Source organism: Balaenoptera borealis, assembly GCF_965194805.1.
Source record: "Balaenoptera borealis genome assembly, chromosome: 6".
Classification (NCBI taxonomy): domain Eukaryota; kingdom Metazoa; phylum Chordata; class Mammalia; order Artiodactyla; family Balaenopteridae; genus Balaenoptera; species Balaenoptera borealis.
The window spans coordinates 72732545-72758147 of NC_138863.1; the positions used below are offsets into that span (position 1 = coordinate 72732545).

The 25603-nt window shown below is 41.0% G+C and overlaps 1 protein-coding gene across 3 annotated transcripts in view; it reads right to left on the reverse strand.

Annotated features, from left to right (window-relative positions):
• The window catches only part of TANC1 (tetratricopeptide repeat, ankyrin repeat and coiled-coil containing 1), a 239500-nt gene that overhangs the window by 126515 nt on the left and 87382 nt on the right, over positions 1-25603 (reverse strand). For all 3 annotated transcript variants that reach the window (XM_082395219.1, XM_082395220.1, XM_082395218.1), the window contains one exon: positions 1638-1838. In XM_082395219.1, the coding sequence (XP_082251345.1) occupies positions 1638-1838 (201 nt within the window). The remainder of the gene's footprint in view (positions 1-1637; positions 1839-25603) is intronic.

Consider the following 25603-nt stretch of genomic DNA (forward strand, 5'->3'; position numbering starts at 1 on the left):
ATATATATATATATATATATATATATATCAAATCACTACGTTGTATACCTTAAACTTACAATGTCATGGGTCGATTATATTTCAATAGAGCTGGAAAAAAATTTTTAAAGAGTGAAGTCCCACTAAAACTAACACTGATTTTTTTATTAATAAAACTATATCTGAAATGCAGTATTCCCCAGAGTCTCTCAGGTGTTCTCCAATCCTAGGGCCCAAACAGCATCAATTCATCTGCAGTAGCACAGACTATAGGAGGGAAACCTCTATTATCTGTTTTATATAGATGAGGTATACTTGGAGAAGACATCATGCCCATCCTCAACCATCAGACATAGGAAGCACATACACACTAATTCAAGAAAAAAGGACAAATGATGAAGCTAATAAGAATAAAAGTAAAATGCTGTGCACAATTTGTAAAAAGGAGTAATTCCAGTGGGGTAACCGGCAAAAGAGGCAGTGTGGGAACTGGAATTTGAAAGAAGAGAAGAAATCTGACAAAGAGATATAGCAGGAGGGGGAGGGCAAAGAGAAGGAAGAAAGGACATTCCAGGAATTTCCCCAAATACTGATAAACAGGTCAGATTCCTTGGCACAGGAAATCACTTCATACCAAAGAGGTTTCCAAGTTCCAGCTAATGACTGGATTGTAAACAATGCTGTCCAAAGTAAGAAAGTTCTAGAACAATAAAAGATTTTGGACACTCACCAATTCACAGCACCATTTCTAACATTCAGAGCTTAAGGTTTGTGCTCTTAATTTTACCCCACATAAACTGCAAATATCCACTAAATGATTCAGAAATAATGCATATAACATCTCAAGTAATACACTCATTCAGGAGATTACAAAAACAGATACCAATTTCACAGTCCCAGAGCATATCTTAGATCAATTCCAAACATGTTTATGTGTAAATGTGAACAATTCTTACAGTGGCATATGATCAATAAGGCCCCAACTTATCTTGCCCTCAGTAAACAAATACTCAGAAAACCTAAAAGAAGATCAAAGAACTTTTATGATTCCAGGTATCATTATTTTGGAGAGGCCTTCCTCACATCTGATTAAAGTTAAATAATGTTTGGGTTTTTATTGATAAAGTTAAGTGCAAAAAGTTGGTAATCATAAGGGAAGCCAAAATACTTCGTGCAAGTAATCCATAAGTCCCTTGTTCCACCCCTTTACAAGTCTGAATTTTCACCAACAATTAAATTTTATAGCTGTTCAAATGCTGGATGATGTAATCAAGGAAACACATCAGTATATAGCGCTGGGTGGTAATAAACAGACTGTGGTCAGATTACACTTGCCAAAATCCATAACCTTTAAACATACCACAGTGAATTTAGATTATAGCGTTTCCCTAATTTGTGAACAAGAAAACAAAACTGATGGTTAATATTGATAACATGAATCTTTGTAAAAGTATAGCCTGGGCAATCAAAATAGTTTATATATAGGTTGAACTAAAGAAATCAATCTATTCAAATCATCTTTTTTTTTTTTAAAGATTCCCTTCTTCGAGAAGTTACCGTAACAAAGAAAAAACCTTCTCCCAGAAGATTTCTTATAAGCACTAGTTCTGCCTAATTCCAATACATGTAGTTTGGGGGCTGTTTTGTTGCTCGCTTACCTGGGGACTTTTTGGTTGATCTTGATGGCACAGAGTGAGACTGTCGAGGCAGCAGAGGTGACGAAGGCAGAGACATGGAGACACCTTTGGCCAAGCTCACCCTGTAGGTGTCCTCTGCCACTGGAAGGCTGCTCACAGAAAACTCGCCACCATGGCCAGGGGGCAGGACTGAAGGGGAAGTCTCCAGACCAAAGTCACCTCCTGGAGTGGAGAGAGAAAACCTTAGGTTAGGCCGTCCGTGATAGCTAGATGCGAATTTAATTCCTAAGAACTACATTCTTAGAATTCCCATATGCCATATGTGTGTGTGGAATTTTTTTTTTTTTTTTTTAAAGATTCTTCTCGCATCCCATTCACTTCATACTCCACATGGCACAGAGTCCACCGTCCTACAACTCAACCAGCCCAAACCCTTAGTCATGAGACTGGAACCATGGCTCACTGATGAAGCAGGGTCTTCTCGGTATTCAACCCCTAAATGAACTTAAGGACAAACAAGCTTACTATTACGAAATTAAACATTCTAGGGAACTCCCTGGCAGTCCAGTGGTTAGGACTCTGCTCTCTCACTGCCGAGGGCAACAGTTCAATCCCTGGTTGGGGAATTAAGATCCTGCGAGCCACGTGGTGCAGCAAAAAAAAAAAAAAAAAAAAAAGGGAAATTAAACATTCTAGGGTGGTAGACGTATTTAAAAAAAAATACAGAGGAGGCAATTGCAGTGTAGAGAGGACACAAGGAAGGGACTATGTCGGCTAGGACCAGCACCTCTGAAAAAACACAGCCAGTCCTCAAGTACTCAGATGACATGCTTTCCTCCTCACCCCCAGGTATATACAAAGAAGCAACTGAGATGGTGCAAGAAGAAGAGGTAAATCATTTTCCTGATGATTAAAAAAGCATCTTTAAGCTCTGAATTATATACAGCAGAACTGGAAAGATATAGAACGTTTTCCACAAGCAAACTTTTCTCTCTGATGAAAGTTATCCAACTGATGAAAGTTTACCACGCCTTCCTGACTCCGAAAAACCGAGGCCTGGATTTGAACTTAAACCATTTTTCTAGCCACATGGGAACTCAATTTTTGCAGATCTTTGTATACAATACTCAAAAAGGATGCAACCCCAACTGGCAAGTTCCCAATGGCATCACTGTACTTGTTTTTCATGTTAGGAGGCACGGTGAAGTAGAGAGTTAGCCCCTCCACAGACCAGGGGGCATTTAAAACAGGCAAACAGGCTCTGGCATGGCTTTCAAAGGCAACTCAAAACAAGCAGAGCTGTGAACAGAAAAGCCACAGGTTCCGCAAGGCATAAGTTGGCACCATCAGAAAGGTAATTTCAGTCTCAGCTGGGCCAGCTATGCTTGAAGGGGTTTTAATAAACTTGGGAAACTAAATATCCAAATGACTGACATTTGAAGAAACAACGAGAATTACCAGGAAACTCTCACTAGAATTTTCAAAAACAAGGACATTATGCAAACACCCAAGACAAATGACTTTCTGCCCATGAGGGAGGGAAGCAGGAAGGAAGGAGTTAATGGAGATCCTTACTTCCTAAGTCCAAGTGAACTGCAGTGTCTCCCACCCTGGTCCTCTTACAACCCCTGCCCCCCCTGCTTCTCGAGCCTGCACTGTAAGATACTATCACCACCAATTCCCAGGACCCAGGAGCTAATCTTAACACCACCGTGGACAAGCCTGAAATCTTTCAAAAACCTCCCCCTTGGCGTCTTAAGCCAGGGTGTGAAGCTTCCTAGCTGCTTCCCCTTCAACAGTCTGCCGAGGAAACAGATCTTAAGGCAGAACGGGGGATGCACCACAATGCCAACTCCCACTGGGGCTGAAGGTCCACCATGCTGAGACTTGGGACAGTTGAAGGGACGGTTGTTTTCTCTGGTCCAATATCAGGTTCTCATGACCAGTCCTCACCACCACCTCCGTCTCATCTTAGGAATGCAAGCAGGTGCTGTACCTACAAGAATGGTGCCTGGTCATCTGATCCCTGGATGTGTCCCAAGGAACCCTAGGAGACAGACGAGAACTTGGAAAGCACTGAGGCCACAGCCCACAGCCCCAGGGAGTTACACACACAGAATGTGGGGGGCCTTGAAGAGGTGACACTGGTTTTCCACGTGGCTTGAAGAAAGCTACCCTGCCCTGTGGCTGCCCTTAAACTGCCTAAATCACCAACCTGGGTACCCAAAGAGCTATGGGATGGCCCGATGGGAGCAGGCGCTGGGACAAGGCACTGTCTTTTCCTACTCACACACGCGTATCTCTGACTGTCAACAAACAAACCCCAGATTTCAGGTCACTTAATCTGGACGAGGACACAAAATGAGGAAGAAATGCATCTTTTATGACAACATTAGGAATAAAACAATGAGCCCATTACTGAGAGAGGGTTTATTTTCTTAAATACTTGGAATTCTTCAGTGATACAAGAGAAATTGGGGACTGAGGGATAAAAGAGAATTAAAGAGTTTCCTAATTACAAATTCTGCCCCTAAACTTTGTTTATATCAAGCAAAGCAAATATTTTCATTAACTGCAAATCTGGTGGGGATGAGTTTCCAAAGAAAGCCATAACCATGAGGACCTTCAGCCTTCGGAGCAGCTGTGCTCCAGCACTTTGATTTTATGTGGTCTGCAATAAAACGGGACTTAGAGATGGGGTTGGGGAGGCAGGGTTTCTATTTCAAGTTTACTTTGACATCTCACCATAATATTAGCCCCAAACACGCTGTTCTGTTGGTTTATTTTTCAGACACAATTAAAGACCCCTAACTTCCAACTTCCTTTTATCAGAAAGGCACAAAGCAGGGAAAGAAGTTTTATGTATGAGCAGGCGACGCAAAGAAGTGGGTGATCCAGTGGCTTAGAAGCTGGAGACAGCACTCCGGAGTCTGGTGCTTTAACTGCATCAGGCAAGGGGTTCAGGTCAAAGTCAGTCCAAGAGCATCACAAGGATGCCGACGCCAGTGCCAGAAAGTGAAAGTCTCCTGGGGCATCCATAGGACTAAACAATATTGGTTCTAGGCAACATGACACCAGAAAGTCTCCAGTTGATTGAACATTCCTCAACAGATGCTTCAAGAGGTTTAAGAGGAATTAAAAACATCTCACTGCAATAACCAGCATGGCCTGCACATTTCTTTTAGCTTTGACTACATGTTTTTCTGTTGACTGTGACCTATTTTATTCCCCACCTCAATTAAGTGATGGGAAATACACCTCAGTCCCCCTTCCTGTTGCTGCAGCAGAAATGCCCAGGTCAGGTAGAACGACGCATCCTTTCCAGGGTAGGAAAACCATATTATCAACCACCTCCTCCAGTTCCCCTGGCAGGTATTTCCCATTGATTCACTGTGGACACTCACATCCACCCCAACGTGCTTTCACTCTCAGAGAGCACCTAGTCCAATCACACAGGTTCTCAGACAAGAAGCCAGGGCATGGGGGTTATCCGTGAGGAGCAGGGCCACAGCTACAACTTCCAAAATCCCCCCAAGTGGCTGGCTCATGCTCTCACATACTCACTACTCTACATATTTAAGAACTTAACTTTGAAAAAAAAAAAAAAAAAAAAAAAGGAGCTACTCAAAATAGACATGTTTTTATTTTTTTTAAAACATTTATTTATTTGGCTGTGCCGGGTCTTAGTTGCAGCATGTGGGATCTTCATTGCTGCCTGCGATCTTTAGTTGCAGCACACGGGATCTTTAGTTGTCGCATGTGAACTCTTAGTTGCGGCATGTGGGATAGAGTTCCCTGACCTGGGATCGAACCCAGGGCCCCTGCATTGGGAGCACGGATTCTTAGCTACTGGACCACCAGGGAAGTCCCAAAATAGACATGTTATTGAATGAGTTAATTCTATAAAGGGGTCAGCACATTTCTGCTATAAAAGTTTAGGCTTTGTAGGTCACATACAGTCTCTGTCATTCATATACATAACATACACACACACATACCTTTTCTTATTTTAAAATCACCAACTCTGAGTTTCAAAAATAAAAGACCAGAAAGGGCATGAAGGTATAAGGTTCTTCCTGTTTGTAATAAATATAAGTAAATACACATACATATATACTTACTCACACGCACAAAAACTAAATCCAAGTCATAGTTTGCAAAGAAAACAGAATAATCAAAGGGGATAAAGTCATCCAATAAGGCTTTTTAAATTGGCAGGAATGGCTTTTGATAACAGTTCTTTTTTAATTTTTTCCACTATTACAGGCGGTGAAAAGGGATTTAAACTCATAATGGCAGAAAATGCGAACCCGGGAGATGACGAATGTTTAAAGGCGGCTATGCAGAATGGCAATGTCCAACATTACAGATTAAAGTGCATGGAGTGCAGGATTAGGGAAGGCTTAAAAAAAAAATGAGGGCAACGAAGCCAGGGAGATGAAAGTAAAACTGCATTTCAAAAAGAGTAGATCTGAGAAAGGCAAGGGTGAGCTTAGACATTCAGGTAAATAGGTCTGCAGATGCAGGAAATAAGATTTCCATTTATTGTGCCATTGAAGTGGCTAGATGGAGGAGGGGGGAATGGAAGCTTAGAATAGAAAGAGAAAAGATGTTCTGTTTATCCAGTTCCAGAAAACGGGACTTGTGCAATACATTTAACTAGGGCATTAAATGTGTTAGGGCATCTTTTGTGCAGTCCCTGCCTGGGAGTGCTCTCATGTTTCTTAAACATATTTTCCATCATAAGGCTTTATGACCATATAACTCATATATATTTACAGAAACCTAGAAAATTGGAAAAAATTTCCTCCCGCAAGATCCAGTATCATTTTTGAAACCCTCAGAAGTTTCTCTCTGCAACTGAAAGCACTTTAAACCGCTGTACATCTTATAGGATCTCCCCAACTACCCAGCCAGAGCTGATTGTTAATGTGCATTTTCAAAAAGAAAGATTAATGTATCCAAGAAAGCAATTTTCCAGAACATTATTCACACAGTCATGACTAATTCTCAAACAATACTGCTGAGAGGCAACAAAGCAGCTAACTCCAGAGTAGAGAAAAATCTGGTCAATAGGACAAGTTTACCCTTTTGTCTTCAAAACTCCAAGTGGGTTCTAAACAGAGCTCAGTAAAGACTATCCTCACAGTTTTATTCTTAATACTCAAGGGTTACAGAACCAAATGTACTTTATTCCAAAACAGATGAGTAAACAGACTGGCATTTCCTCTCTAACTGTCAAAGTTTTCCCTTTAAGGCATGTTGCCATGCAAGAGATTCTGAGCTTTAAGAATATATATATGACCTCAGAAACACTCCCACTCCCAAGCCCCGGAGGGTGCATTTTAACATAATAAATGCTTTTTTAGATATACTATGTGTTAGGACAGGGTTTCAGGAACTTTATATCATTGCAGCCAACTCATGAAGGTAGGTGCTAGTATTATGTCCCTCCTTCAATGAGGAAACTGAGGCACGGAAAGCATCAAGTATCTCGCCCAAGGACTCCGGCAAACGGCAGAGTCAGGTCTGAACCCAGGCAGTGCGCTCCAGAGTCCATTCTCTCGGTACTGCTCCCCTAAGGAAAGGCTACTGAGAGATGCCTTTCCACATTATATCGTTTCGTATACCTAACAGGGAAGACCAAAAATAGTCTAGGTAGGTCTACACGCACACAGCACCGGGCCACTGTGAGAAGAAACCTGCTCCCTCACCTATTTTCACTTTTCGTGCTGGCTGCTTAATTAGCTCCACAGCCCTCCATCTGGGAGGCACCCAGGCCCAGTGTTCATTAATTTTCTTCCAGTCACACCTTATGCTGTCACCCTACAAGCAAAGTAGATCCGAGATAGATGTTCAGTCATCAAGTACCCTAAATAGTTTCTTCTTCTTTCACTTTATACTGTCAACTCATTAACTCTTGCAGCCTCCGGGCCTGCTCTCTCTGCCCGGGGTGGACGTGCTGAATGCCATTCCCACCACACAGGACACAGAATCCTGACACTCTGCATGGCCAGGTGATGAAGGAAGCCGTGGGGCAGCTGTGGCCAAAAGCAACCTGGGTTCAGGGTTCATCTTAAATCTGCGTGGAATTCATTATTCTACATCTCCTTGTTGGGATAAACTCATTCCCCAAGTCCATGGGTCCTGTCAAACACTCCACACTTGGACTCTTGAGATCTGCCAGGCCCACTGCACATGACTGGAGCTGGAGTTCCCAGCCCTGCCACAGAAGGCAGCCCGAGCCCTTCCCGGGAAGGCTGTGCTGAGTGCTCTGGGGTGCAGCCTGGGCACCAGCAGTGAGTGAAAGCTCACTAGGTGATTCTCACGTACAGCCAGGACGGAGAACCACCAAAGATTGTGAGACCACAAGAAAGCGGTCAAAAAGATCTGAAACGTTTTGTGTTCCTAGTACAAGATAAGGGGTAGGGAGGGAGTGGTGGGAGGGAGATGAAAAGGAAAAGAAACTTGAGGGAATAATCATGTAGATGATTAAGTAAAGGTTCCCATGATGCGCAATGTGCATTCCTTGAGTGTATGTATATATACACACCTGTGTTTATATACACATGTGTGCACACACTGTATGTTTTTTTATGTATATATAAATAATGTAAATATACACACTCGTACATGCATGGAAGGTCTCTAAGAAGGACACACAGGATCCAGGAGCAGTGGTTGCCTCTGGGAACAGGAACTGACCAACTGGGAACATGGCTGGGAGGTATATACACTTTTAAATGGTTTACATTTTTTGCTATGTGCGTATGTTTCCTATAAATATTTTAAATCTATGTTTCCTAGGATTGAGCCAGGTGTGGATATGAAGATCTTAAGTCTAACTGGGCCACACACTATGGCCTAACTTGGCAAGTGGGTGAGATGAAGCTCCCTTCCACAAAGACTGTTCAAAGTGACGGTGTGTGTGCTGACAGGTCGGAGGTAAGCTTGTTTCTGGTTGACGGAGGTGGACACAGGACAGGGGAGTAAGAAGAGCCCCAGGGCTGTGCTCTGAAAGAGGTGGGATTCTCGGCAGCCCCAATCATTCTCACTCCCACTGTGTAGCACAATCTTCCTCTCTCCTCACCCTCCACCCTGGCTCTTCCATGTCCTGGTCATCTCTGCTGCTGTGGGTGGAGTGTGGGCGCACTCGTGGAAGCAGCTCACACAGGATAATCCAGAGTCCTAGGGAAACACCAGGTCTGCCAGGGAGAGGGCAAGATGACGGAGGGGTAGGCATGGGGACCTGTTAGATGGGGGGTGGGGGAATAAGGAGAGGCTAAAAGGGAAAGGAATAAGGCAGGACAGGACCTAGGAATACAGAGGTAGGAGGAAGAGGGGAGCAGCCAGTGGTGGAGCGGGGCAGGGTAGAGGTAGGGTGCGGGCGGTAAAAGCACGAATTCCCGTTTCTGTTTTAAACTATTGTATCTGGCTAACAGCCCTCCCAACACCCTGATAAAATACCTGTAACTACAAAGTAAAAGACAACAACTCACAAGTGCAAAATTTACTCCAAAAGATAAGGGAGTGCCAGAAAAGGAAAGAATTCCTAGTAATTTTAAGGATGACAATGGAGCATCCTTTGTTTTCATTGCAACAATTTGTGGCCTAACCAGGCTTCAGCCCACACGATGGGGAGATATCCAACCCCTGCCCCGGTGTTGGCTCCAGTATCTCCCCCTATAGCCACCAGCAGGAACCAACAGACTCCAGTAGATAAAACAGAGCTGATGAGATCTTTTCTCTTTCCATGAAAAGCCAACTCCCCAAACATCCCCCTCAAAATAATAAATGGTGGGAGACTGAGGAGAATGTAGCTTATTAGCAAAAGGAAAGGGGCTATCTTTTTGAAGATTCAAACAAAGAAGGCTGAGATAAAAATTCAGTGAACTGCTTGTCCCCCTCAATAGAATATAGGGGGACATGGCCTCTATACCCTTCATATGGCATTTCTTTTTTGATTAGTATAGACTAATATTAAAGAGGAAGAAAAGCAAGGACATTTCAAAAGCAATAGCCGATTATTATGCACATTTCAGGCATAAAGAGTAGAACTAACACTACAGAAAGTCCACTCAGTGATAAAGAACAAGCTTGAGGAGGTGTCCCCAGGATGTAGGGAGAAGGGGCAAACATTTTCATGATGCAAGAAAAGATTACAGATATGGAAAACAAAGGTATTTCTGAGGAGAAACAAGGACAAAATAATTTTAAAAACTCAAAGAAAAAAAACCAATCTTTTTTGAATTGAGGTTTGCAAATTAAAAAAGGACCCGCCTCAGAATGGCCATCATTAAAAAGTCTACAAATAACAAATGCTAAAGAGGGTGTGGAGAAAAGGGAACCCTCCTACACTGTTGATGGGAATGCAAGTTGGTGCAGCCACTATGGAGAACACTATGGAGGTTCCTCAGAAAACTAAAAATAGAACTACCATATGATCCAGCAATCCCACTCCTGGGCATATACCCAGAGAAAACTGTAATTCAAAAAAGATACATGCACCCCAATGTTCACAGCAGCACTATTCACAATAGCCAAGACATGGAAACAACCTAAATGTCCATCGACAGATGAATGAATAAAGAATACATACAATGGAATACCACTCAGCCATAAAAAAGAAAGAAATAACGCCATTTGCAGCAACATGGATGCAACTAGAAATGATCATACTAAGTGAAGTCAGAAAAAGACAAATACCATATGATATGACTTATATGTGGAATCTAAAATATGGCACAAAGGAACCTATCTACAAAACAGAACCAGACTCACATAGAGAACAGACTTGTGGTTGCCAAGGGGGCGGAGGGAGGGAGAGGGATGGACTGGGAGTTTGGGGTTAGTAGATGAAAACTATTACATTTAGGATGGATAAACAACAGGGTCCTACTGTACAGCTCAGGGAACTATATCCCATCTCCTGGGATAAACCATAATGGAAAAGAATATAAAAAAAAGAATGTAGGGCTTCCCTGGTGGCGCAGTGGTTGAGAATCTGCCTGCCAATGCAGGGAACACGGGTTCGAGCCCTGGTCTGGGAAGATACCACATGCCACGGAGCAACTAGGCCTGTGAGCCACAACTACTGAGCCTGCGCGTCTGGAGCCTGTGCTCCGCAACAAGAGAGGCCGCGATAGTGAGAGGCCCGCGCACCGCGATGAAAAGTGGCCCCCGCTTGCCGCAACTAGAGAAAGCCCTCGCACAGAAATGAAGACCCAACACAGCCAAAAGTTAATTAATTAATTAATTTTAAAAAAAAGAAAAACTCATAGCTAACATCTTACAAAAAAAAAAGAATGTATATATGTGTATAAATGAGTCACTTTGCTATACAGCAGAAATTAGCACAACACTGTAAATCAACTATACTTCAAAAAAAATATTGCTAAGGCCAATGGCAAAAAAAAAAAATAGGACTCACAGTGCTCTAGGCTGTTTCCCTAGAGGGAGACCCATACCTAGACATATCCTGGCAAAACTTTAAGTTGATAGTTTAAAAAAAAAAAAGTATCACAAGCATCCAGGTAAGTATATAGTTTTATAAAAATAATTAAGGGGAAACGAAACTGCAGAGACTTTCAAAAGAACCAGAACCTAGAACCCAACTGCCCTCAGACTTCTTCAATTAGTTCTTAGGGCTGCTGTAACAAAGTACCACAAACTGGGTTATTTAAACAACAGAAATTTATTCTCACATTTCTGGAGGCTGTAGGTCCAAAATCCAGGCGTCAGGTGGGTCATGCTCTCTTTGAAAACTCTAGGGAAGAATATGGCCCATGCCTTTCTCTTAGTTCCTGGGGTTGCCTACAATCCTCAACGTTCCTTGGCTTGTAGACACATCACTCCAAGCTCTACCTCCATAATCACATGTCATACTTCCCTGTGTCTGGGTCTCTTCTAAGGACACCAGTCATTAGAGCAGGGCCCACCCTAATCTATTATGACCTTATTTTCATTTGATTATGTCTGCAAAGACCCTACTTCCAAATAAGGTCACTTTCACAGGTATCAAGGGTTAGGACTTCAACGTTTTCTTTTTGGAGGGACACAATTCCACTCACAACACTTCTCTTCTCCAACATCAAGAGCCAAAAGCCAAAAAGCAGTATCTTTGAAACCTGAGGGAGCAAATAGCATGACCAAACCTTATAAAGCCAAACCAAGTTTTCTATCAAGTGCAATACCAACCAAAAAACATTCTCAGGTACTCAAAGGCTCAGAAAACGCCCAGCCCATTTATCCTTTTTGAGGGAAAAGTTACTTAAGAATCAAAATTAACTACCCAACAGTGGGGACATTATGAGTGGGGGGGAAAAAAGCAATAAACTGTAACTCATGCCCAGCCTTCAACACTTCACTCAACTGTCCCTCTTCTGCTTCCACTCCCTTCTCACTCAAGAAATGAGTTTTTCAAACCATATCCTTCACCCCATGGTGCAGAAAGAACCTCTTTCTTTTTTTTTCTTTTTTTATAAATTTATGTATTTTTGGCTGTGTTGGGTCTTTGTTGTCGCGCGCGGGCTTTCTCTAGTTGCAGCGAGCGGGGGCTGCTCTTTGTTGCGATGCGTGGGCTTCTCATTGCGGTGGTTTCTCTTGTTGCAGAGCACGGGCTCTAGGCGCGCGGGCTTCAGTAGTTGTGGCACGTGGGCTCAGTAGTTGTGGCTCACGGGCTCCAGAGTGCAGGCTCAGCAGTTGTGGCACACGGGCTTAGTTGCTCTGCGGCATGTGGGATCTTCCTGGACCAGGGCTCGAACCCGTGTCCGCTGCATTGGCAGGAGGATTCCTAACCACTGTGCCACCAGGGAAGTCCCCAGAAAGAACCTCTTTATCTGGTGACCTCTTAAAACAATAGTGCCCTGTGCCACAATTTGCTAACAATGGCTAACATTTTCTACATGATTGTGACGCTGGGCAGAGAAAGCTCTCTTTACTGCTCCTCACCAATAACGCACCCCAAAGAAGGAGAGTAGCACAGAACACCACAATGACCATTTTCGTTGCCAAGGAACTGAAATTAACAAAAAAGGAGGCATTTAAGTTTACCACAGGATCATTTTTCAAACATGCGGGATAAACATTTAAGCTGGTGTGCACAATTTTGTATATGCCATATGATGACAATGGGAAAATAATACGCACCACCAAAAACCAGAAGGAAATTCAATAAAACGTTGATACAGTTATTCCTAAGAGGGTGGGAAGTATCAATGGTTTTTTCCCTTCCTTTTACATTTTAAGGTTGACGTATGTTCTAACATTTTCATAACGAGAATGTTTTATAAGACAAAACACACTTTTCCATTAAACATCTATGTGAAACATAAATTTATATCTATCTCCTTTTACTTCCAGAGGTTTCCCAGCAAGCCCCTCCACTGGATACCTGTCAAGTTCCTGCTCTCATGAGTTCCTTTCTTCAGGAAGGAGGGCTCACTTTTCCTTTATCCAGGCTCTTCTAACTATGCCCACTGGTTTTACTTAATCCACCTGGCTGATTTGCCCTCATCCATCTAGCCCAAACTGTCCATAGTCATCTTTCTCCCAGGTCTTACTGATCGGGGATGTTCTTCCTTGTTGGTTATTCCCACAGTGAAGCTATGGACTGGCTTCCTGTGACAGCCACTGTGTGGTCCAAGATCCAGTTCCCAACCCTGTACAGTTGACCCTTGAACAACATGGGTTGGAACTGCGTGGGTCCACTTGTACACAGATTTTTTTTTTAATAGTAAAAACTACCATACTACACAATCTGTGGTTGGTTGAATGCACGGATGTGGAACTGCAGAGATGGAGGAACCACGTATACAGAGGGCTGACTATAAGTTATATGCAGATTTTCAACTGCGAGGAGGGTCACCACACCTCCCTGCCATGTTGTTCAAGGTTCAACTGTATACTTCAAAGTAGTCAAAAGGAACCTCACTGCCCTAGCTCTGTCTACACTTTTCTCTGCTTTTAACTTCCAATCTCCAAAAAATTAATCCTTCTCTTAGCATTAAACTAAAAACCGGCAACCTGAATATATCCTCTTATTTATAACAACATAGAAAACTCCACTTTTTACACAGAACTTCCTTGGGAGGGGGTGGGTGTGACTGAGGAATGATGAGGGAAGGACCACCGTCCCCACATCGCCCATCTATGTGACAGTGCCCCAGAACTGTGCCATAAGGCAGCCCTGGGGACTGTAATGACATACTGGATATCCAACTCCTAAAGCCATCCTCCACCTCAATTACACACCTAGCGCCACCGTAACTATTAGAGCTCACTTACCCTTACTTCACATTAAGTAAGTACCCAGGTAACACATCAGGATTTATTATGAGTTTTCTGTTTTAACTATATGTGTATGCTCACTGAATATATCTGCCCTAATAATGAGGGTGATTAAGCTAGCCATTATTAAGACCTTACTTGGTGTAACAGACCCCCTGCTAAGCACTTTATATCCATTAGCTAATTTTTTCAACCTATTCCATTGCAAGTAAATGCTGTCATTGCCCCCTAGTTACAGACGAGGAAACTAAGGCTAAGGGAACCTAAGTAAGTTGCCTGTAAGCGGTAGAGCCAGATTTGAACCCAGGCAGACTTGAGACCACAGTCAGAATTCTCCATCACGGCATTACCCTGGTCTGCCTTCACACACCATGTGGATCCCCTGACCAAGGTGTATAATGAACATGGAGTGCTGTTGGTGCTTAAGAAATTCTGACTATCATCTACAGATAATTTAGCAAGTCATGTTTCTCTGAATGATAATCATCAGGAACATTCTGTCATATTGGACATGCTGACATTTTGGGGGTGGAAAAATAAGCGGAGGGAAAAAGACTTTTAGAACAATACCATAAACAGTACACCACCCCTCACTAACTACTCAAATCCAAACTCTGGCAGTCCCATCAGCAAAACTGTCTGCCAACAGGCCTCGTTACAAGAGAAAGGGAGAGTACAGGGAACAGTACCATTTATCCTGCTTCAACTCCTTACAAGGAAAATGGGATCTATAAACATTTTTGGGAAAATGCCTCAAAGTTTCTAAGCAGCATTTAAAGTTTCTCCCCCACAAACAGATTAAAAATACGATACAGCCAACTCAGTATACATTCTAGAAAGCAGCAGAATAAATCAATTGTGTACATGTGGCTTTTTATCAAGATCCCTTTCAGGCCTGTACTGGGGGGCAGGGAGTAGGGGAGAGAATGAGATGACTTTTCACTCTTTGACTCTGTCATTTTATTTGTTATATTCCTGCTCCATCATTACCACCACCATCACCACCATCACAAAAGAAAGAAGGAAGGAAGGGAGGGAGGGAGGGAGGGAGGGAGGAAAAAAAAAGAAAAAAGCATTGCTCAGTTTTTGAAGCAGCAGTCTCAATGACATGTCTGGTAAAATATCTTAGCAACAATGTCAATATTGTCTCACTCCAGCTAACCATATTAACATTCCACTCTAATCATGATTTCTCAAATATAAAATGGAATGTGCATTACTCACTTAATTCATTCCCTGAGTATCACTGGGAAAACAGCCCTCTAACAATTTCTATAAAGCTGCATGAAAAATTAACAACACTGTAAATAAATAAATAACTAGATAAACAAATAAATAAATAACATATATATATCTGTCCTGGGATAAACCATAATGGAAAAGAATATAAAAAAGAACGTATAGGGACTTCCCTGGTGGTCCAGTAGTAAAAAAATCCACCTTACAATGCAGGGGACGTGGGTTCGATCCCTGGTCAGGGAACTAAGATCCCACATGCCGCGGAGCAACTAAACCCGCACACCACAACTACTGAGCTCGCGTGCTTCAACTAGAGCCCACGTACTGCAAACTACAGAGCCCACACGCCCTGGAGCCCGTGTGCCACAACTACAGAGCCCACGTGCCACAACTAGAGAAGAGAAAACCCACACGCCATAACTAGAGGAGAGAAGCCCGTGCGCCACAACGAAAGATCCTGCATGCCTCAACAAAGATCCCACATGCCTCAACTAAGACCTGACACAGCCAAAAATAAATGATCTTAAAAATATATATATATATGTATAACTGAGTCACTTTGCTGTACAGCAGAAATTAACACCACACTGTAAATCAACTATACTTCAATTAAAAAATAATTAAACATCAAAATTATATTCAATGGCTATTCGTTTTTGTGTATCTAACTTGCACGTGTGAGAATAAGCAAGTGTTGATGAGGAATCTGCATAAAACCAAGAACCAAATAAAATATACTGACAAATTACTTTGATCAAACCCTGCCCCTTGTTATTTCTGAAATGGAATCCTTTCACTCATCTGCTTATATACCTGTATTTCAAATTCATCTTTATAGGGCTGCCAAGAACAGTCTACTAGATAGTGGGGGAGCTCCTTTTCCTACGAGTTTTCCAAGTCACATACACATACCCCTGCCACGGTTGGCTGGAGCTGGTCCTGCACAGACACAGGAACAAATGGCATGCCAGCGGCTCCCGAACCTGGCTAACCACTCAAAAACCGTAAAAAAAAAAAAAAAATTACAGAAGCCTGAGTCCCACCACGGTGAGTAATGCAGTAGGTCTGGTAGGAATTCGAGTCACAAGTGGCTTCGATGAACCTGCCAGGTTTAGTAATCGCTGCACTAGAGCCTGCTCTTGTAAAGCCGAGGTGAATACTGAGTCTCACAGGTACACCCCCTGTGAGTGCACCCAGCTTCTCTTCGCAGAATGCTGGTGGTGGATCCTTGCATGCTGGCCTCACATTCCTCCCTCCCAGCAAACACATGCCACCCCAGACGGTTGCAGCAACTGCCCCACAGCACTCCACTAGGGGCAGGCCTACCACACTCTCTCCTCCTGCACCAGATGGAATGGCCAGGGCCGTGTATGCCACACAGACAAGGGAACCAAGGAGACAAAAATATCTGAGATGCCACCATTTTGGCCTAAAGCCAAAAGGAGAGGGTCAAGGGGCAGAAACAAAGAAGCCAGAAGGGTATAGAAATTACCATCAATTATAATAAGAGCAAACATTTATGAAATGCTTACAATGGTCCAGGCACTGTTCCAAGCACTTTAACTCACTGAATCCTCAGGACAACCAACAACCCTCAGAGGGAGATGCTGTTATCATCCCCATTCTACAGATGTAAAAATGGAAACAGTGAGGTTAAGCAACTTGACCTGGGAATTGAACCCATGCAACTTGGCTGCTATACTGTCCTGATCATAAGGTTTTGGAGACAGAAAGACAAACTGGATTCAAATCCTGGCTCTGCCACTTAGCAGCTGTGCAGTCTTAAGCTAGTTACTTAACCTCCACTAATAAGCTACTGTTTATAAGCATGTAGCACAGTATCTGATACACAGTAAACACTCAAAGAGCAACTTTTATTAGTACTGCCACATTTTACCCCAGGAGATTCACTTCCTGGTGAACTGCAGTTCACTTCCTAGTTTCTTCAATACCTTGAAGAAGAAAAATATCTCACCTGCCCCTCACGACATTCGAGTATCAAAAACTCTCCATGTAAATTCAAATATCTGTATATTTTATTTCCCCAAAACAGATACTATGTGAACGCAAAACAAAACAAATTCCCTTCATCATCAACATTATCATGCCTCAAGTTTTAAAAAACAAATGTTCCTTTCATTTGACCCTCGTAATTACTCTATGACACAGATAGAGATTGTTACCTTCATTTTTTAAAATTAATTAATTAATTATTTATTTTTTGGCTGCATTAGGTCTTTGTTGCTGCACGCGGGCTTTCTCTAGTTGCGGCGAGCGGGGGCTACTTTTCGTTGCGGCGCGCAGGCTTCTCATTGCGGTGGCTTCTCTTGTTGCGGGGCAGGGGCTCTAGAGCGCAGGCTCAGTAGTCGTGGCGCACGGGCTTAGTAGCTCCACGGCATGTAAGATCTTCCTGGACCAGGGCTCGAACCTGTGTCCCCTGCACTGACAGGTGGATTCTTAACCACTGCACCACCAGGGAAGTCCCTGTTACCTTCATTTTATAGGCAAGAAAACTGAGGTTCAGAAAAATGAAACAACTTTTTCAAAGAGAACTAGTAGGTACATTCAAACTGGAACTCTTACCTAAGTTTCCTGAAGCCAAACCAGCAAAGTGCTTATTCATCTTTAAGATGCCGCTTCCATAAATCAGAAGGAATTTGAGGTACTGTTTGGGGAGCCCAATAACCATGGTAACAATTTAATGGATAGAGGGGGGAAAACCCCAGAATCTCTTAATCTTCAGAATCTTAGAGCTAAGGATGTAAGGAGGTTTAATCAGATTAGCAGCATCAAAACTCTCACACGAAGCAAGGAAAGAAAGCCGACCTCCCTGAAATAATGACTTATAACCTCAGTCACTTTTCAACACTGAACTTACAGAATTAAAACAAAATCCTTCCCTTAATCCTATAAAAAATGAAGTCTGAGTTAGAGGAATCTTTTTAGGTTTTATAATTCAAAACTAAACATGACATGTTTCACTTGCTTAGAACTCTAGCTAGTAAACGATCAATGGTCAACCACTTAACAAAATATTAAAACACCTATTGAAACCAACAGAAAATTAGGAAAATGAACAGGCAGGACAAAGAAAGAAATGTAAATTTTATTTCTGTCAAATACTTGTATACTACCTGCCAAGCATGGATTTAAGTACTTTATAAATATTAACTCCTATAATCATCATAAGTGACCCATGAGGCACAGAAGGGTTAAGTAATTTGCTCAAGTTCACATAGTTACTAAACTATGGAGCCAGGATACAAATCCAGGCAGTGTGGCTTCAAATGGCCCATAAACATATAAAAATGCCTTTGGATTCATTCTAAAGAATTGCAAAATTAAAACAATGAGATATCACTTTTGCCTATTATACTGGAAAAGATGAAATATTGATAGTTTGATTATAACCTATGCTGATAAGCATGTGAATAAACAAGCATTCTCACATATAGAAGGTGCAACTGTAAATTTAATGGCACCTTTTTGAAGGGCAATTTGACAAAATTTAGGAAAATTATAAATGAATAAACTTATTAACCAACAATTTTTCTTACAACTATCCTTATGAAAGGACAGGGAGTTATTATGCACAAGGAGATTTACTCTAGTATTGATTGTAATGACAACAAAAAAGATAAAACCATCAACGGGAATAATAAAACAAGTTATAGAATATCTGTCCAATGTAACACTGAGAAACTTTTTAAAAGCCTATATATTAGTATGTGCTAATATGAAAATATGTCTAAAAATGTATTCAGTCAACATGGTAACTTACAAAATAAAACACACTGTGAAGTCTATCGGTTTTCTTAAGGATCTATACATGTACATATATGCATGCATACACATATACATGCATTGAAAATATCTAGAGAGATCAAATAAACCATTAACATTAATTTCCTTTGGGGAGCAAAAATGGAAGCAGAGAAGAAATGGGGGGTATCTTTACTTTTAATACCATTGTATAGCTTTTTTTTTAATGATCGTATATTTAACTATTACATTTACGGTGTTTGAGTGACTACAAAAAAAAGGATGGATTTATAACAGCCTCAAGGACATCAAGCAGAAATGGGCTTTAAGATACAGAAAAAGAAAGAGATATTACAGTGCTACTGAATCCAGATTAAGGCCATGTAAGAATTTCTGAAATAAACTTTCTAGGGAGGGGGGAAAACACTTCTAGAGAAGGAAAAAAATCAAAACAAGTATCCCTGGAGAGAGAAATTATAAAGTAATTCACTGTCTTCTATCTCAGGGATGTGTTTTCCTTTATATTTACTCAGTGCTAGAGATAAAAATAAGGGAACTAGCCAGAGACATAGTAGAAACTGAACTAGTCTGGAGTCAAAAGCTATACCTTGAGCCCATCTTTGTTTTAACGAGCTATAAGGCCTTGGGCAGTTGCTCAATGTTTTCCAAATATTTCTCAAAAACTGAAGACACTGAACTCAATTTCTTAAGGTCCTTCTAGATCTAAAACCCTTTATTTCATTAGTTTAGCTTAGTTTGAAAAAAAAAAAAATCCATGTACCTAATAATCTAAGAATATAAGCATGGACAATGTTTTTTACACACTTAAGACTACAGCAATTTATTAAGGAGATGCTTCCCTGTCTGGAACTATCCCTGCCCACCATCAGAAACTCACAGGATGAGGGTTCCCAGCACATCCAGGGAGCGGGAAGCACTTAGACTTTTTTGACTGTCTACAGAGGTAGAATGTTATTAGGTACTGTGGAAAACCTAATGACTCATTTGTGTCGGTTTTATGTCTTTATTTTGGTTTCTCTATAAAATAAGTTTCTTAAATATAAGTCAATCAGACTAGCAGATCTCTAGCCTCAGCACAAACATGAAATTTTTAATAATGCAGGAGACACTGCTACCCATTGAAGACAGGCAATGTGACTTTCAGCAACTTCAAGGAAAATTCCCCTACGAGTAACTTTATAAGGAAACCCCACTACTACACACCAGGGCCACACTTGGAAAAGGGAAGAATCAAACTAAAGAGTCTCTCACATTCCCAACAGAAAAAATGTACAAGGACATAAAAAGACAATTATTGAAGAGGAACTATAAATGGGCACTAAATATTTAAAGAGGTCTTCCGATCTCAAAGAAATGCTAATTAAAAACAAATACATGTTTTAACCTATAAACTTGACAAAGATGATTAAAATCCACAAATACCCAATACTAGAAAGAGCCATGCAAGCAGGCACACTCACACACTGCCTACACAGGTGGCGACCAACACAATCCTTCTGGAAAACAATTTGTCAAGAAGTACCACAAGCTTCTGAAAAGTTCCTTTCCTTTCACTATTAATTCCTTATCTAGAAACATTCCACTAAAATAATCAGAGATTTATACAAAGATACATATTTTCCAGAGGGTTTTTTCTTTAATGAATGAGAAAAATATGTAAACAAAATCCACCCAAACAAAATCATGGTATATTGGTACAACAGACTCTTAGGCATTTTTCAAAGAGTAATGACATTAAAAAGGATAAAGCAAAAGATAAGAATTAAGAAAAAACCCCAGGATATTCTTTATCAGCATTTTACAAATTTTCTACAATGAGCACGTATTATACTGGGCATTGACCAAAGGCCGATATTTATTCTGACTTGAACTTTTCCAAAACCAAAATGGATGTAACAGTTAATGGCACCTTAAAATTGCTACCAGCCAGGGAATGGTTGTAACGTGGCAGGCACTAACCATGCAAAACTATGTTATTACATCTGGTAGAGTGACTAGACAATTATAACCTCCTCCAGGTTTCAGTCAACAGATCACTTAAAGTCCATTGTGGAAGGAATAAGAGCCCTGAATTTTATCTGAAAGCCTTCCGTTAAAACCTCCTTCTGAGATCATGAAAGAATGGCATCAAACTTGCAGAATGCATGTCTGCAGCTTGGAAGAAAAGTCCTGGAGAAAACAGTGAAGGGCTCAAAAAAATGCTGCCACATCAATGCTCTTAATGGTAGAGAAGATGATGTCATATGAAAAAAAATGAGTATTGACAACTAGGTGAAAAAAATTATTTAGAAGAATCAGGTTCTGAATATAAATTTGAAATACCTTAACCAACTTATTTCATTTTCCTCCCATTTTATGAAAAAGATTGAGATATGTAAAAATAACTTTCTAAAGAAAGGAAATCTTCAGTAAAGTATAACATTTTAAGTAATAAAGTATGTCAATTTAATTGACAGCAGTTCTTTCTTCCTTAGCAGTACCCAAAATAATGGTGTGTTTTATAACCAATGAAGTACTGTGTAACATTTATAATCAGAACAATAAAGACAAGTGCCATGGGCTGAACTGTGTTCCCTCAAATTCATATGTTGAAGCCCTAACCCCCAACATGACGGTATTTGGAGAAGAGGCCTTTTAGAGATAATTAGGTTTAAATGAGGGCATGAGGATGGGGCCTTCATGATGGGATTTGCAACAAGGGGCACTGGAGTGCTTGCTGTCTCTCTTGCCATGTGAGGATTCAAGTAAAAGGCAGCCATCTGCAAGCCAGAAAGAGAACCTTCAACCAGAACCTGATCATGCTGGTGCCTGGAGCTCAGAATTCTAGCCTCCAGAACTGTGAGAAAATAAACTTCTGTTATTTAAGCCACTCAACCTATGGCATTGTGTTATGGCTGCCCAAACTAAGACAACAAGAAAATGTGCCATCAGAAGTCAAAATATTTTTAACATCTGGTACTTGGAAGGAAGTTTTCTACATACCTCTAAAGTTATGTAGAAAACTTTCTAGGGGTGGGTTGGTGAGGTGGGGGGCAAACAAATCCTCACGAAGATACGAGGCATTAACATACAAATTGTTTGATTTTGAGAACCAAATGTAAGATCATCAGGAAGGCAGCAGTGCACAGGTGGCTCTCTTCCATCCTCAACCCAGAGTTTGCATCCTCTTCACCTCTACCACCAGCCAGTTCCATGCTCTATATAAACTCCAGACATGTGCCCAAACCATTATAGGCCCCTATGTGTATGTCTTATACCAGAGACATCATTATTACTGAGTACTCTGTGCTCTGGGACAGTCTCAGGGCACAAAGAATGTCATCATGTACCCAATGTAGCAGTATGATGCTCCGAAAGTCCCTTAAAAATGGACAACTCTCACACAAACTTTTGAGAATGAAGAATTAAAAATCAGCTCTAGGGGCTTCCCTGGTGGCGCAGTGGTTGAGAATCTGCCTGCCAATGCAGGGGACACGGGTTCGAGCCCTGGTCTGGGAGGATCCCACATGCCGCGGATCAACTAGGCCCGTGAGCCACAACTACTGAGCCTGTGCGTCTGGAGCCTGTGCTCCGCAATAAGAGAGACCGCGATAGTGAGAGGCCCGCGCACCGCGCTGAAGAGTGGCCCCTGCTTGCCGCAACTAGAGAAAGCCCTCGCACAGAAACGAAGACCCAACACAGCCATAAATAAATAAATAAATAAATAAAAATTTAAAATAATACAGACATACATTTAAAAAAAAAAAAAATCAGCTCTAAAGTCTTATTTCATCCTGACCCCCCATGACAGTGCTGTGGTCACCAGAACACAGGACAAGAATCTCTGATTCTATATTGGCACCACTGATGGCTGATGTGTTATAACCAGCCTGCCACCAAAGGGAGAGGGGGCGTGAGAGACGGACACAGATCCTACATTCCAACTCCATGATTTCCAATATGAATAAGGGTTTCTCAATTTGATGCTATATACCAAGGCTAGGGCTACCCAACTGGTTACCCCTGATGGCCATCTGTCGACTGCAGGACAAGTGTAAGGTCAAAGCCCTCAACCCCTAAAAGAAGAACCATTTAAGTTTAGATCATCCTGCATGGAGAAAAGAAGTCAACCTAGGTCAAAATTTTTGGTAGCCTATCTCCCCTCTCAGGAACTATGTTTGCCAATAGATTACATCAAATCCAGTTTTCTACATTTCTGTAGAATATGTATAAAACTTACGCAAATAGGTCACATGAAATTTCAAATATGGAGCTTTTTATGAGAATTAAGAAGCTATACATGACAAAACTCTCTGAAGACTTGGTCTATAGAAACTAAGACCATTGGTTGTTTTTTGTTTTTTAATAGTAAAGCAGCTTGCATGAACAAAAATCTGTGAAATGAAATTAGGTTTGACATAAAAATGGACTCTGAATTATTATATTTCTGTATTAGCTTTCTTGTTGCATTTACACATATACATACAAAAAGGGACCCAAAGTAAATAAATGTTGTTGTCTGAGAATTTTGCTACATCCTTTATGATGATTCGGATAGATTGTGACTTGCTAGAAGTTGTATTGGCCATAAAAAGTGGAAGATCCAGGATAAGTCTTGATTTCACCTTCTCAGTCCAGACTTTTCTCTAATTACGCCTCTCACAGGAAACAGCTCAGATGGACCAGCCGTGGTCCATTATGTATAGCGCCTGACACACATGATAAATGCCCAGTATTTGTGCCCATCCTTCTCTTTCATCCTTTATATATCCCTAAAATGTATGGGGAAGCTATAAAGAGGATGGGCAATGGAGCCTTCCACATATAAAGACCTTTACTAATAAGGATATGTTGAAATGAAACATCTCAGCAACTTTATAAACTGTACTTAGAAATCTATTCTTAAAGCTGCTTGCTAACTCCCGAAATTTCTTTAGTAAGGGGAAAAGCCTCTCAGTTTAACTTCACAAAGAAAAAAGGATAAAATGCAAGTGACATGATATAGGTTAAAAGGTAAAACAAGTTATAAATCAAAGTATAAATCACCATACAACAGACAAATGACTCAGAGCTTCTTCGGTTTTATCATGAGGGAAAGGCTAAAGATGGCAGAAGAGCCTTTAGTATCCAAAGTCAATGGCAGAATCGGTATTTGGAGAGAGGACATCATGGATAGAAGCTTCTAGAACATCATTCTCTTGCCTGAGATCAACAGGGAAGGAACAAGATTTTTAGAAGGGTTTTGTTTGTTCTTTAACGTACCAAACAGTTTTCTCGAGAAAGAAAAGATGTACTGAACATCTAGCAGAAGCCATATGTCAAGCAAGGCACTTCTGTAGACAGGTTATCTTATTTAACCCTGACAACATCCCTGTAAGGTAGCTTAACTAGGTTAAGAAATTTGTCCAAGTACACAGGGAAGTGAACAAGCCAGGATTTGAATTTGCATCTTCAGATTCCAAAGTCTGTGCTTTTTCGAGACTCTGACATGTGAGGGGTGACAAAGAGAAAAACTGATGAAGGGACCAATTGAAGCAGAGGGAACAGCATTCCGACTCCTACTAATAAACAGCCTGTTCCATTCTATGTTCAAATCCTGTCCTACAGGATTTTGCAGAATTTATTTAAATGCGCTGGTAAATAGAAATACAATACCTTTAGACTGAACTATTTCTGCTTATTTTGTTGCTTGGGAAACATTTTTTGAGTCAGTTAACAACAAGATACCAAATATCCATAGCTCAGCAAGACAGTCACTGCACTAAATTCCTAAGTAATAGTCCACAACCACAAAAAATGGGCAATGCAGCAGAGAATAATCAAAAGCAGCTTCATATTTTCCGGATAAAACAAAGCATTGTTTGTATTGAGGCATTTTTAGAAGGTACCACTGAAAACCAGACTGCAGCCTGGAATGGCTTAAAATACTACATTTAACAATCACATCAATGGCTTTTAAACTTTAGAGGCAAACAGCTTCCTTTTACTACAAATTCAAAGTGAAGGATTAGATGCAAAGCTAACAGATTCAGGACACATTCAAGCTTAGGGACTATCCAATGCCTTAATTAACACCATTAATTACAAGTGTATTGAGCCAACTAGCTGGGTTTTAATGATGAAACGGTGAAGGTCAAAATTTTTAAATAAATTGCTTCAAACTAAGCCCCCCTGCTGAAAAAAGAACACCAATAATTAAACTGAAAGGAAAAGCCTAATAAACAATTATTTTGGCATATTTAGCAACCTTAATCAGTCTATATTTTACTTGAGACAATATCACCATTAAGAGTTCACCAAACTTTGCTCTTCTGCCTCAACTTGGAGCTACTGGGTTGGCCAAAAGGTTTGTTTGTTTTTTCTGTAAGATGACTCTAGTAGCACTTAGTTGTCTTTAACTTCATTCGAAACAATTTTGTTAGATTGTATGTGACAGCTGTCATATCAGCATGCATTTAAAAAAAAAGACATCATAATTGGTGAATTTTTGTGTAGCCATTTTAATATTGAAGATGGAAGAAAAAAGCAACATTTTCGGCATATTATGCTTTATTATCTCAAGAAAGGTAAAAACACAACTGAAACGCAAAAAAAGATTTGTGCAGTGTATGGAGAAGGTTCTGTGACTGATCGAACATGTCAAAAGTGGTTTGCGAAGTTTCGTGCTGGAGATCTCTCGCTGGACGATGCTGCACAGG